This window comes from Nycticebus coucang, chromosome 12, assembly GCF_027406575.1.
Source record: "Nycticebus coucang isolate mNycCou1 chromosome 12, mNycCou1.pri, whole genome shotgun sequence".
NCBI lineage: Eukaryota > Metazoa > Chordata > Mammalia > Primates > Lorisidae > Nycticebus > Nycticebus coucang.
In genome coordinates this window covers 88,151,391-88,165,623 of record NC_069791.1, presented here as the reverse complement: position 1 = coordinate 88,165,623, position 14,233 = coordinate 88,151,391, and the positions used below count along the sequence as shown (strand labels likewise).

Sequence of the window (14,233 nt, the reverse complement as noted above, 5' to 3'; positions counted from 1 at the left end):
AATTTTTTAAAAACTTTCTTGTAAAGATGGGGTCTTGCTATGTTACTCAGGCTGGTCTTGAACCCTGGCCTCCCAAAGTGCTAGGATTACAGGCATGAACCACCGTGCCCAACTCCATACTCTAAGCAGCAAAACTACCTACCCAACCCCTCCTCTGATATCCTGGGTTCCCCCTTCCCCAGTTTCTCCCTTGCCTGTTTCTGTTCCCACTTTAGGCTGCTCTTCTCATCTGCCTCCTCGATGCTGGTGTTTCCCTTGCTCCACTTCCAAACTTCTGCTCTTTTTATTTTTTTTATTTTTTTATTTTTATTTATTTTATTTTTTTTTTTTAAATATGGAACGCTTCACGAATTTGCGTGTCATCCTTGCGCAGGGGCCATGCTAATCTTCTCTGTATCGTTCCAATTTTAGTATATGTGCTGCCGAAGCGAGCACTTCTGCTCTTTTTAATAGACAGCCTCCCTGGGCAAGCTCACAGTGAACTGAAGACTTCCAACCTATGCCACCAGCCCTTACCCTCTCTGGAGCAAGCCAACTGCCTAGACAACATCTCTTCTTGACTGCTACAACACCTCAAACTCCACAACTCAACTTTCCCTTCCTAAACCAGCTCCTCCCCACAGGAAGGCATCTGTAACCAACCAGTCACCAGAGTTGGGATTCATCCTATATTCCTCCTTGTCTCTTGACTCCATCGTCAGTATCAAGGTTGCTGACTCTGCCTGCTGTTATTTCTACTCTCCCCCTATTCTTACCCTTCTGCAGCCCCTGCACACTACAAAAAAGGCTTATTCGCTACTCTCCCTGTCTGAAGTCTCACCCTCTCTACATCATTTAGCTCCTGGATCAGATTCTCCCACTGAAAACTCCACAACAGCTACTCTCCCCGCCCCCAAATAAAATAAACTTTTTTTTTTTTTTTTTTTGCAGTTTTTGGCCGGAGCTGGGTTTGAACCCGCCACCTCCTGCATTTGGGGCTGGCGCCCCACTCCGTTGAGCCACAGGTGCCTCTTTCTGTAGCACAGAAGACCCTCAGAGCTCTTGCCCCAAATAGCCACAAAATCTCTTTTCCGGATTACTGCATTCAGGCAGACCGACCTACTTGTTCTCAGAATGCCCCACACTGTCTTGTCCCCAGCTTTTGCAGTTTTCTTTGCCTAGAATGTGTTCGCCTCCATTGTTCAAATGCTAGGTCCGCTGTGACAACCTCCAGGTAAACAAACCAATTCTAACCACCCCCACCCTAAACCAAATCTCTCCTCGCCAAGTCCCGTTTAATAGGTGGTATTATCGTCGGCATGAGCAAGGACCCTGTGTTACACACTTTAGTATCCCCAGCACCCAGTAGAGCCTGGTACAAGGGCATAGTCCTTATCTTCCCTGAGTCTCAATTTTTCATGGTAAAACGGGAATAAGAACTCCTACTCCGCAGTGCTACCATGAAGCTTACGTGGGGCAACATCTAGAACAAGTCTGGCCAGAGTAAAAACGCATAAAAGGCAGAAAGGCTTACTCCTTGACATTAAAGGCAGCAGCCGCGTATAGATCTTTCTCAGCCCCAAACAGACTGCGTTTCTTGCAAGACAATCTCCGTAAGCTTAAATGTCTCAGTCTCTCAAATGGGGTTACTAATAGAAGCTACCGTGGGGTCGCAACGAGGATTAACAATGGCTGACATGCCTTCAACACAACGCTCAGCAGCCAAAAAAAGCCCAGGAAACGCTAGCCATTTCGTTTGCTGGTGAGGGGATAGCAATGCTGCTAGCGAGGGGGTGGTCGCCGAGGAGGGGCCGAGCGCAGCAGGCTCTGGTCTACACTCCGGCGGGATCTCCGGGGTCCTGTCCGGGCAGCCGCCGGCTAGGCTAACCTCCCACGCCCCCGGCAGGCCCAGACCCGGCTCCCCCCACCACGGACTCCCCCACCGCCGCCCGCCCACAGGAAAGGCTCCGGGAGGCGGGGAGCGAGGCCTCACGTGCTCGCGCCGACGGGCGGCCAGGCTACTCACTGAGCCACAGCTCCAGCGCCGCCACCGGGCCCGGGGGCCCTTCGGCCGACTCAGTCCCCGCCGAGACCCCGGTCCCTGCTGCCACCGCCGTCGCCGCCATGAACCCAGCCCCGTGTTGCCGATCCGGTCACCGCTGCACTTCAGCAGCCGCCACCGCCGGGAGAGCTCCGGGGCTGCCGACGCGGCAGGCGGGGACTGGCACGTGACGGGGCGGGGCCGTGTACTCCGCCGAGCCTCAGGCCCCGCCCCTCAAGGCCAACGGGCCGGAGACCCGGACTCTGAAAGTTACCCCCGTGGTCCTGCTTGCCTGATTTTCTTTTCCCAGACCATTGACTAGATCAAGCCAATCTCACTGAACCCCGAAAGGCCTGCAACCTCTTTTCCTTAAGAATTAGGGTTGCCAGGTAAAATAACAGTGTGGAACTGCCAGTTAAGTTTGAATTCCAGATAAACAATGAATAATTATTTATTTTTATTTATTGGCGCCTGTGGCTCAGTGAATAGGGCGCCGGCCCCATATGCCGAGGGTGGCGGGTTCAAATCCAACCCCGGCCAAACTGCAACAAAAATATAGCCGGACGTTGTGGCGGGCGCCTGTAGTCCCAGCTACTCGGGAGGCTGAGGCAAGAGAATCGCGTAAGCCCAAGAGTTAGAGGTTGCTGTGAGCTGTGTGACGCCACGGCACTCTACCCGAGGGCAGTACAGTGAGACTCTGTCTCTACAAAAAAAAAAAAAAGAAAATTCTTTTTTTTAGAGATAGAGTCTAACTCTGTTGCCCTCGGTAGAGTGCCTTGGCATCACAGCTCACAGCAACCTCCAGCTCTTGGGCTTAGGCGATTCTCTTGTCTCAGCCTCCCGAGTAGCTGGGATTACAGGTGCCCACCACAACACCCGGCTAACAATGAATAATTCTTTCAGCATTTTTTTTTCTTTTTTTTTGTAGAGACAGAGTCTCACTTTACCGCCTTCGGTAGAATGCCATGATGTCACAGGACTCACAGCAACCTCTAGCTCTTGGGCTTCCGCGATTCTCCTGCCTTCAGCCTCCCGAGCAGCTGAGACTACAGGCGCCCGCCACAACGCCCGGCTATTTTTTGGTTGCAGTTCAGCCGGGGCTGGGTTTGAACCCACCACCTTCGGTATATGGGGCCGGCGCCCTACTCACTGAGCCACAGGCGCGCCACCATCTTTCAGCATTTTTATTCGGGCCTTTCCAGAACACCTCTAAGATGACGCTCACTGTATTCCTCCTTATTTTGCTTTATTTTCTATGTCACAGTGCACTATCCAGGTATTAAATATTAACTTCCTTGTTTTCTTTTTTCTTTTCTTTTTTTTCCTTTTCTGAAACAGACTCTCACTCTGTTGCCCTGGCTAGAGTGGTGTGGCGTCATAGCTTACAGCACCCTTAAATTCTTGGGTTCAGGCCATTCGCCTGCCCTGCCTCCCAAGTAGGTGGGACTACAGTCACCGCCCCAACACCCAGCTAATGTTTTTTTTCTATTTTTAGTAGAGACTGTGGGGGGGGGAGGGGTCTCGCTCTTGCTCAGGTTGGTCTCTAACTCCTGAGTTCAAGCAATCCACTGGCCTCTGCCTCTCAGAGTGCTAGGATTACAAGCATGAGCCACAGCGTTGGGCCATTTTTATTTTCGTAGAGGTTAATTTTCCTGAAAAAGCAGGTCATGATTTTCAACACTGGGCAATAATCAGGGAACCAAGCAGATGTTTAATCAGTTCAAAAGATGTGTCAAAGAAAGGCATACTTGCATGGAAAAAAGGAACTGTGCTACAAATGTGCAAATGAACACAAAACTGGCTTTGCCACCAGTGGTGAGAGTGGTCTCTTCACCCAGAAGAATGAATTTGCATGCCTATAGGCAAAAATAATTTTGCATTGTTAAAAGTTAATCTACACACAACGTATAGTTGTAAGTCTTCTCAAAGACAAAGGCTGGAACCTGACGGCTGTCTAGATAATGCCTAATTTTCTATTGAAGCACAGATTCTTCCCTGTAAATAATGATAACAATGGAAAATTATTCTTGTCTAAACACAGGAAAATGAATACTGCCTGGAAACACACAAAGTACTTCCAGTGGAAAAACCAGTTTTGCCTCCATTGTACATTCACTTCAATGTTCCTGATAAATAAATATGCTTGTTCCTTGGATTCTCCTTTGGTCTAGTTTTACTATCTTACCAGTTTCTTCATTAATGAGTCAAATAAAATATAATTTGAAAATTCTAAACATCTGGCAATAGTACATCTGGTATTTCAAATACCTGTTGATGGGTAGGTAGCACCTGTGGCTCAAAGGAGTAAGGTGCCAGTCCCATATGTCGGAGGTAGTGGGTTCAGCCCCGGCCAAAAAAAAACAAAAAACTGTCAAATACCTATTGATGACTAGAGGCTACACTTGTTTGAGGGGCCATGAGCTCTATGTTTTGCCAAGGACCATCCTTCAACTAAGTATTTGTTAACCCTGATTTACTTCAGTTTATTTTAAACACTTCCAATTGTTAAACATCTTGACATTGTTGGACTCCAAAAACAGTACTTAAAAGTATGGCATTTTGGCATGTTGAGTACTTTGAAATAGCAGTCTCTCTGACCTTTTTTTTTTTGAGACAGAGCCTCAAGCTGTTGCCCTTGGTAGAGTGCTGTGAGATCACAGCTCACAGCAACCTCCAACTCCTGGGCTCAAGCAATTCTCCTGCCTCAGCCTCCCAAGTAGCTGGGACTACAGGCACCTGCCACAACGCCCGGCTATTTTTTGGTTGCAGCCGGCATCGTTGTTTGTCAGCCAGGCTGCATTCGAACCTGCCAGCTCAGGTGTGTGTGGCTGGCTCCTTAGCCACTTGAGCCACAGGCGCCAAGCTGAGACTACAGGTATGCACCACCAGGCCCACCTAATTTTTTCTATTTTTTGGTAGAGACAAGGTCTCACTCTTACTCAGGCTAGTCTCAAACTCCCTGACCTTCCAAAGTGCTAACATGAGCCACCGTGCCCTCTCTTTGACCTCCTCCTGAGGTCAAAAGCAAGCTAAAGAAACTAGAATCCTTTTTTCCAAGGCAGCTCATAGAAACTAGAACCCCGGCTCGGTGCCTACAGATCAAGCAGCTAAGGCACCAGCCACATACACCAGAGCTGGTGGGTTCGAATCCAGCCCGGGCCTGCCAAACAACGACAACTACAACCAAACAATTAACCAGGCGTTGTGGCAGGCGCCTGTAGTCCCAGCTGCTTGGGAGGATGAGGCAAGAGAATCACTTAAGCCCAAGAGTTGGAGGTTGCTATGAGCTGTTATGCCACGGCACTCTACCCAGGGCAACAGCTTGAGGGTCTGTCTCAAAAAAAGAAAAGAAAAAGAAACTAGGGTGGCACCTATGGCTCAAAGGAGTGGGGCGTCAGCCCCATATGCCAGAGGTGGCAGGTTCAAACCCAGCCCTGGCAAAAAGAAAAAGAAAAAGAAACTAGAACCTCACACACACCCCTGCGGTTCCATAGCTCAGTGGTTGGGGCATTGGCCACATATCGAGGCTGACGGGTTTCAACCAAGCCCGGGCCAGTTAGAACAACTATGACAACTGTAACAACAACAAATAGCCGGGCATTGTAGCAGAAGCCTGTAGTCCCAGCTACTTGGGAGGCTGAAGCAAGAGAATCGCTTAAGCCCAAGAGTTGGAGATTGCTGTGAGCTGCGACACCATGGCACTCTACCCAGGGCGACAGCTTGAGACTCTGTCTCAAAAAAAAAAAAGGAAAGAAACTAGAGCCCCGCTTCCTCAAAGCCAGCCATAAAACCTAAAAATATTACTGTAACCTTCCCCCATTTCTGTATAAGAGCTGGCCATAAAGAAATTCTCTGTCCTACCATGTCTGATAGTAGTGTGAACTGAAATAATAAAACCTTAAGGCTTTCCCCCAGCCGCTAACTGACTAGACCCCCTTGGCCAAGGGGATCCCTAAAACTGAGTTGCTAACCAGGAGAAAGATCAGACATGCCTCATCTTGCCCTCCTTCCTTCTCAGAGATGTCTTTTGTGATTCATTAACAGGCCTCAGGCTATGCCAGCCATACCTGCAGGTCCTCAGTATACATAAAAAAACATTTGGGTCTGGGCATTTGTCCAGTAGTTTGTCTCTGATAAACGCACCCTTATCACTCTCCCTTTTTGTTTTTATTTTGAGACAGAGTCCCACTTTGTTGCCTTAGCCTACCTCACAGCAACCTCAAACTCCTGAACAGACCTTTATCTTTTTTTTTTTTTTTTTTTTTTTTTTGTAGAGACAGAGTTTCACTTTATGGCCCTTGGTAGAGTGCCATGGCATCATACAGCTCACAGCAACCTCCAACTCCTGGGCTTAAGCGATTCTCTTGCCTCAGCCTCCCAAGTAGCTGGGACTACAGGCGCCTGCCACAACCCCCAGCTATTTTTTGGTTGCAGTTCAGCCGGGGCCGGGTTTGAACCCCTCACCCTCGGTATATGGGGCCGGCGCCTTACCGACTGAACCACAGGAGCCGCCTTTTTTTTTTTTTTTTTTAATAGAGACAGAGTTTCACTTTATCACCCTCAGTAGAATTCATCACAGCTCAGCAACCTCCAACTCCTGGGCTTAGGTGATTCTCTTGCCTCAGCCTCCGGAGTAGCTGGGACTACAGGTGCCTACCACAACACCCGGCTATTTTTTTGTTGCAGTTTGGGCCCATCCTTTATATTAACTCAAGTATTCTTTTCACTGATTCCCAGTCTATTAGACAAAGCCTAACTCTGTTGTCAGCTAAAGAATCTTTGAACCCATCCATAACTTGTAGCACCCCCAACCCCATCTTTGAGATGTCCCACCTTTTCAGGCCAAACCAACGTAAGCTTTCTATGTATTGATTAATGACTTTAGCTGTAATTCTTGTCTCTCTGAAATCTATAAAATCAAACTAACCCCACCATCATGAGTCCACTTGCTCAAGGCTTCTTGGGTGTGGCTCCAGGTCCTAGTCCTCAACTTTGGCTCAGAATAAGCCTCGTTAAATTGTTTTACAGAGAATGGCTTCTTTTACGTTATCAGGTTATAGGCTCTCTCTCCTGCCTTATACCTGGGAGGAAAGAATGCCATACAGAAGAATTGTTGGGGGTCAGGAAACTGGGACCCAGTTGGCCTGATTCAATTACTTGGCTGAGCTAAGAAAGATCAACTAAGGGCGGCACCTGTGGCTCAAGGGAGTGGGGCGCCAGCCCCATATACTGGAGCTGACAGGTTCAAACCTGGCCCCAGCCAAAAACTGCAAAAAAAAAAGAAAGTAAGTTCAACGAAGGCACGACAGTAATTGAAAGTAAAAAACAAATGGAAACTGGAAATAAAACTGGAGCAGCACAGTCAGGGTGAACAGAGAACAAAAGTAACCTGAAGAAGTTTCAGTGTAACAAAGAGAAAGTTTAGAGCACTTCAAAGAGATTGGAAGTGGGTCCCTCTCATGATGGAGAAGGTGAGAGGGACAGCCACAAGGGCAGTATGGACATATAACTTCTTTGAAGCAGGTTGTAAGTCTCCCATAGGTCTTCCTGCATTGCCAGGCAATATTATTCTTTTCTATTGGTCATTGATTATTGTCTCTTTCTACTGGTTATTGGTTATCTAGATTATCTCATACCTATATTCTTATAGGCCCTCTGGACTTGATTTTTGGTAGGCCAGGCTCTCCTCTCATCCCTCTTGAATACTTTTTCTCTGTGTCCCTTCTCAGAAACCAAGGCTCAGAGCAACAGTGGCAGTTAACTTTCTCCCCTGCACACCTTTCCACATTCTGTTCCCTCAGCCCAGAATGTTCTTTCTCTTTTGTCTATCAAATTACCTCAGGAGTGGGCTGCCAGAATTAATAAATGAAAAGACTGAAATCCCCAGTAAATCGGAATTTCAGGTAAATAATAATGGTTTAATGTGAGTACATCCCCCAAATTGCGTGGGACAGACTTACGCTATAAAATTATTTGCTATTGGCTCGGCACCCATAGCACAGTGGTTACAGCGCCAGCCACATACACGGAGGGTGGTGGGTTCAATTCAAGCCAGGGCCAGCTAAACAACGACAGCTGCAGCAAAAAATAGCTGGGCGTTGTGGCGGGTGCCTGTGGTCCCAGTTCCTTGGGAGGCTGAGGCAAGAGAATCATTTAAGCCCAAGAATTTGAGGTTGCTGTGAGCTGTGATGTCACAGCTCTCTACTGAGGGCAACATAATGAGACTTTGTCTCAAAAAAATAAAAAATCTGCTGTTTATCTGAATTAAAAATAAAGAGCAACACCTCAAATCCTCAATAAAGTATTCCCAGGCTGGGCACAGTAGCTCACACTTGTAATCCTAAAACTCTGGGAGGCCTAGGCAGGTGGATTGCTTGAGCTCACGAGTTCAAGATCAGACTGAGCAAGAGTGAGACCACATCCATCTATACTAAAAATGAAAAACTGAGCAAGAGGATCTCTTGAACCCAAGAGTTTAAGGTTGCTGTAAGCTATGACCATAACACTCTACCAAGGGCAACAAAGTTGAGTCTCTGTCTCAAAAGAAAAAAAAAAAAGTATTCCCGGGAGGTGCCTGTGGCTCAGTGAGTAGGGCGCCAGCTCCATATACCGAGGGTGGAGGTTTCAAACCTGGCCCTGGCCAAACTGCAACAAAAAATAGCTGGGCCTTGTGGCGGGTGCCTATAGTCCCAGCTACTCAGGAGGCTGAGGCAAGAGAATCACCTAAGCCCAAGAGCTGGAGTTTGCTGTGAGCTGCGTGACGCCACTGTGTGACTGCACTCTACCATGGGTGGCAAAGTGAAACTCTGTCTCTAAAAAAAAAAGTATTCCCAATATTCTCTCCCCCAACCTAAGAACATCCATATCCTATTTCCCTAGCCTGTCCCCACACCAACACCTCTTTCCCAACTGTATTATTGTAATTGTTAACTTTCCTTAAGACTATGAACTCTTTGAAGCCGGGGGCTTATCTTTTGTTTGTATTGTATTTATTGTTTGTATTTTTTTTTTTTTGAGATAGTGTCTCACTCTGTTGCCCTGGGTAGAGTGCCACAGCATCTTAGCTCATAGCAGTCTCAAACTCTTGGCTTAAGTAATCTTCTTGCCTCAGCCTCCCCAGTAATTGGGACTACAGGTACACACCATCATGGCTGGCTAGTTTTTTATTTTTAGTAAAATAAAAAGAAACAGGGGTCTCACTCTTGCTCAGGTTGGTCTCAAACTCCTGAGCTCAAGCAATCCTCCTGCCTCAGCCTCCCAGAGTGCTAGGATTACAGGCGTGACCACTGCACCTGGCCCTATTTGTTATTTAGTTGAGATGGAATCTCACTCTGCTGCTCACTCAGCAGCTTAGCTGCTGTGGCATCAACCTAGCTCACAGCAACCTCAAACTCCCTAGTTCAAGTGAGCCTTCTGCCTGAGCCTCTCAAGTAGATGGGACTACAGGTGCCCACCACAAGGCCCAGCTATTTTTTTTTATTTTTAGTAGAGACAGAGTCTTGCTCTTGCTCAGGTTGGTCTAGAACTCCTGAGCTGAATCAATTCTCCTGTCTCAGCCTCCCAGAGTGTTAGGATTACAAGCATTAGCCACTACACACTGCCTATTTGTTTTTTCACTTTCAAAAGCTTAGTAAATATCAGTCAATCAATAAATAAGGGTAACTGGGTGGCACCTGTGGCTCAACAGAGTAGGGCACCAGTCCCATAAGCTGGAGGTGGCAGGTTCAAACCCAGCCCTGGCCAAAAACTGCAAAATAAATAAATAAATAAGGGTAACAAACATCTATGTACAGTTAAGGTCCTGTCTATTTGTCTCCAGATCTCCAGGCCTAACGGTGCCTGGCACAGAGTAGATGTTTATTAAACAAATGAATGAAGACAAGATTAGATGTATCCAGTCCAGAGGTCTCCAGCCTCCTCCCCTTGGCTGAGCTATCCTACTGTAGTCAGGATTGGGAGAGGGGTGGTAGGGGCACAACTGAAGAGACCCTGGCATGAAAGGAAAGGCTGTGACCACAACATTTTAATCAGATCTGGAGAAGATCTGAATACCCTTGTTAGAATACCTGTGTGTTATAACAAGTGGCAAACCAAATTTGTACTGTCTTTAAAAAACACTCATATTCAGGCTTGGCACCTATAGCTCAAGCAGCTAAGGCTCCAGCCACATACACCAGAGCTGGCATGTTCCAATCCAGCCTGGGCCTGCCAAACATGTTCTGAGTATGTTTGAAGGTATGATGGAGTCCTGCTATATTGCCCAGGCTGGTCTCAAGACAATTACAACCAAAAAATAGCTGGGTGTTGTGGCAGGCACCTGTAGTCCCAGCTACTTGGGAGGCTGAGGCAAGAGAATTGCTTAAGCCCAGGAGCTATGATGCCACAGCACTCTACCCAGAGCAACAGTTTGAGACTGTCTCAAAAAAAAAAAAATGCTCATGTTCACATTCATATCGTGTGATTCACTAAGAAAAATAGTAACCACAAATGATATGAAGTTCCTGAACACTGAAAAAGTGTCTTAACTAAACATAGTGACTTTGGCACAGCCTGCATCTTTACCCTTGACTGAACACCGTGACAGTCTGATCTGATCAGATGGGTCTGGTTGTTCATGTAACAAATATTTATTGAGTACCGACTGTGTGAACAGGGACAATTTTCAGCCCCAGGGTCCACTGAACAAGACAGACAAGGTCCCCATAGTCAACAGCCTTTACAACTGTCACTAACAAATCACTGCAGAACTAATAAATTATTTGTGGATGCTTATTTACATGATCAAATTCAATGGTGTGCTATGGAAAAGAATAGGGTGCCTATGACTAATGAGAGGAAGTCAGAGGCCTCCATGTGACAGAGGAGCTGAGAGCTGAAGAAGTGACTAGGCACAGGGACAGAAAAGGGAAGGCAAAGGTGTACTAGAACCCAAGGAAGGCCAATATGGCTGGAGACCAGGGAACAAGATGGGTGAACATGGCAGAAGGAGGGACATGTGGCTGAAGCAGGCAGTAGAAGTAGTCAGATCCAGTAGGCCTTCTTTTTTTTTTTTTTTTTTTTTTTTTTTGCAGTTTTGGCTTGAACACACCACCCCCTGGTATATGAAGCCAGCACCCTACTCCTTGAGCCACAGGTGCCACCCCTTTCTTTTTTTTTTTTTAAAGACAGGGTCTTGATCTGACACCCTGGCTTAAATGCAGTAGCATCATCACACTCACTGCAACCTCGAATTCCTTGGCTCAAGCAATCCTCCCTCCTCAGCCTCCCCTGAGTAGCTGGGACTATAGTTGTGCACCACATCTGGTTAATTTTTTTAAATGTTTTGTAGAGATAGAGTCCTGCTATATTGCCCAGGCTGGTCTCAAAACTCCTGGTCTCAAGAGATCCTCCCACCATAGCCTTCCAAAGTGCTGGGATTATAGGCAAAGGCCTCACATCTGAAAATTGTACCTGTTCACACAGTTATTTTTTCATCTTTTTTCTTTGTGGTAAAATACACATAACATAAAATGTACCACCCTAAAACCATTTTTAAGTGTACAGGGTTATTGAATACATTCATAAGGTTGTATAGCCATCACCACCACTGTAATGGTTAATTTTGCATGTCTACTTGACTTGGCCATGGGATGCTCGGATTGCTGGTTAAACATCATTTCTGAGTATGTTTGAAGGTGTTTCTCAGAGATTAGACTTGAACTGATTGATTAAGCAGATATTCCTCCCCAATGTGGATGGACCTCATCCGATCCACTGAGGTCGAGTAGAACAAAAGACAGAGAAAAGGCTTGGTGCCTGTGGCTCAAGCGGCTAAGGTGCCAGCCACATACACCTGAGCTGGCAGGTTCAAATCCAGCCCGGGCCGGCCAAACAACAATGACAGCTGCAACCAAAAAATAGCTGGGCATTGTGGTGGGTGTCTGTAGTCCCAGGTGCTTGGGAGGTGGAGGCAGGAGACTTGCTTGAGCCCAGGAGTTGGAGGTTGCTGTGAGCTGTGATGCCATGGCACTCTACCCAGCATGACAGCTTGAGGCTCTGTATCAAAAAAAAAAGACAGAGGAAAGTTGAACTTCTTATGCCCGTGGCACTCCCGGTTCTCAGGCCTTCAGGCTGGAATTTGTATCACACTGACTCTGCAGCTCTCAGGCCTTTGAACTCTATCACCTACTTCACTAGGTCTCTAGCCTGCCAGGTGGCAGACTGTGAGACTTCTCAGCTTCAATGATCATGTGAATCAACCACCTTATAATAAATCTCTTCCTACATATATAGTAGAACTTCCATAGTTGACCAACTCCCTTTATTGACCACCTCCTTAAATTGACCTAATTTTCTTAGACTTGACACATACCACATGCATGCGTCAGTATAGAAGGTCTAGTTCCTAACATTGACCACCTCTGCATATTGACCAGCTTACAGTCCCTTGGGTGGTCAACTTACAGAGCTTCTATTCCTATTGGTTCTGTTTCTCTGGAGAACCCTGACTAATACAGGTCCTTACAGGCTGTGATGAGAAAATATGACTTTATACATGTCTCATTTTCCAATCATTTCCTACCAGGGCTCCTTGCTTGTGGTCTGGCCCTGCTGAAATCTCTCTTCAGGATAACTGCCAGAATGGGCTTTCAAAGAAACACAAATCTGATCACATCACTTCCCTGCCTCAATCATTTCAGTGGATCCTGCCTCATGAAGACCCAAGTCCTTGTCTTCACTAACTACTCCCCCCACTTTGTTCAGGTACCTTAACCCAGCCATGTACTTTGTGGAAAATTAGACCCTACCCTCAGCTTTGGATCTGAATGATCTATGTGAACCCTCACTTCCCAGCAGTGATGCGTTTAAAACTGGAGAGGTTGGCTGCATTTGAATGTTTATAGCAGCACTATACACAATTGCAAAGACGTAGAAACAACCCAAGTGCCCATCAATACGTGAATGGATTGATAAAATGTGCTATATGCATACCATGGAATACTACTCAGCCAAAAAAAGTGGTAATCTAGTATCTTTTGTGACAACCTGGATGGAACTGAAAACCATTCTTCTAAGTGAACCATCACAAGAATGGAGGAAAAAACACATACTCAATACCAAATTGGAACTAATCAGTCATCATTTATGTGGAAATGATGGAAGTAAATCTCAATGAAAATCAAGCAGGGAGGAGGGACAAAGAGGGGATGGGTCAATTCACACCTATTGGTACAGTGCACACTATGGGTGAAGGGCACACTTATAACTTTGACTCAATCTGTACAAAAAGAAGTATGTAAACAAAACATGTATAATTGCTAATATTCTGAAGTTTAAAAACATCCAGATTCCACACCTCTCTCACGACTCAACTGGAAAAAAACACTGCCTCCATCAAGACTTTCTTGATTGCCTCCTCTCTCTCTTGCCCAAGGTTGTACCCCACTATAGTCTGAACAGATTTCATCTTTGATCATCTTTACTTCCTTTTTCTTTGCAGTTTTTGGTCGGGGCTGGGTTTGAACCCACCATCTCTGGCATATGGGGCCAGCACCCTATTCCATTGAGCCACAGGGGCCACCCCCTCTTTACCCTGATTTGTGTATGTGAATCCCTTGAGATAGCCCTGTTATCCCCAGCATCTAGCACGCTGTCAGGCACATAATATGTGACAAACCTTTGATGGATGAATGAAGGCATGAATAGATGGCTACATAGGCCTATGTCTGCTCCTAAGAAAAGAAAATCACAAAAAGGGGAAGTCAGGTAGGGGGAGGGTAGAAAAAAGTTTCATTGTTTTTAGAAGTGGCAGAAGGCCAAGGAAGTGCAGAGAGGCCTGTTTCAGGCAGCCAGTTATGAACAGAACCAACCCAAGGCTTTCGCAGGTGCTGAGGCCAGTAGAGCAGAGAGAAGGAAAGATCTGGACCAAACACATAATTAACCAACCCTGAAGCCTGCCTTACCCCTGGAACTTCCTGTTATGTCAGATAACAGACCTCGTTTAAGCTAGTTTGAATCTGCATTCTGTTATTTGCACCAGACAGCACCCTGATGCCTTTTACTTGGCAGATAGCAGATCTCCCCTCTGCCTGGCTTGTCAGCAGTCACTTCTACCTCTCCCCCAACTCCTACCCTTAGCTCCAGTCATGCCCAATTTTGTGAAACTCTTTTTTTCATCCCTCTGCTTGGAATAGCCTTTCAACCCCCTTCTATTTGGGAAATTCCTACTCATTC

General features: G+C 46.5%; 1 protein-coding gene and 1 non-coding gene across 3 annotated transcripts in view; both read right to left on the bottom strand.

Moving 5' to 3' along the window:
* Positions 1-2,180, bottom strand: part of GGA2 (golgi associated, gamma adaptin ear containing, ARF binding protein 2) — a 44,975-nt gene extending 42,795 nt beyond the window's left edge. Inside the window, exon 1 of one of the 2 annotated variants that reach the window (XM_053554168.1) lies at positions 2,006-2,180. In XM_053554168.1, coding sequence (XP_053410143.1) covers positions 2,006-2,105 — 100 coding nt within the window. In that variant the 5' untranslated portion in view covers positions 2,106-2,180. Of the gene's footprint in view, positions 1-1,972 lie in introns of both variants that reach the window. The other variant, XM_053554169.1, reaches the window with a different exon arrangement.
* On the bottom strand, positions 329-435 carry LOC128562833 (U6 spliceosomal RNA). The gene has a single exon (XR_008373533.1). It is a non-coding gene; the product is annotated as a U6 spliceosomal RNA (small nuclear RNA).
* Positions 2,181-14,233: the final 12,053 nt, after the last annotated feature.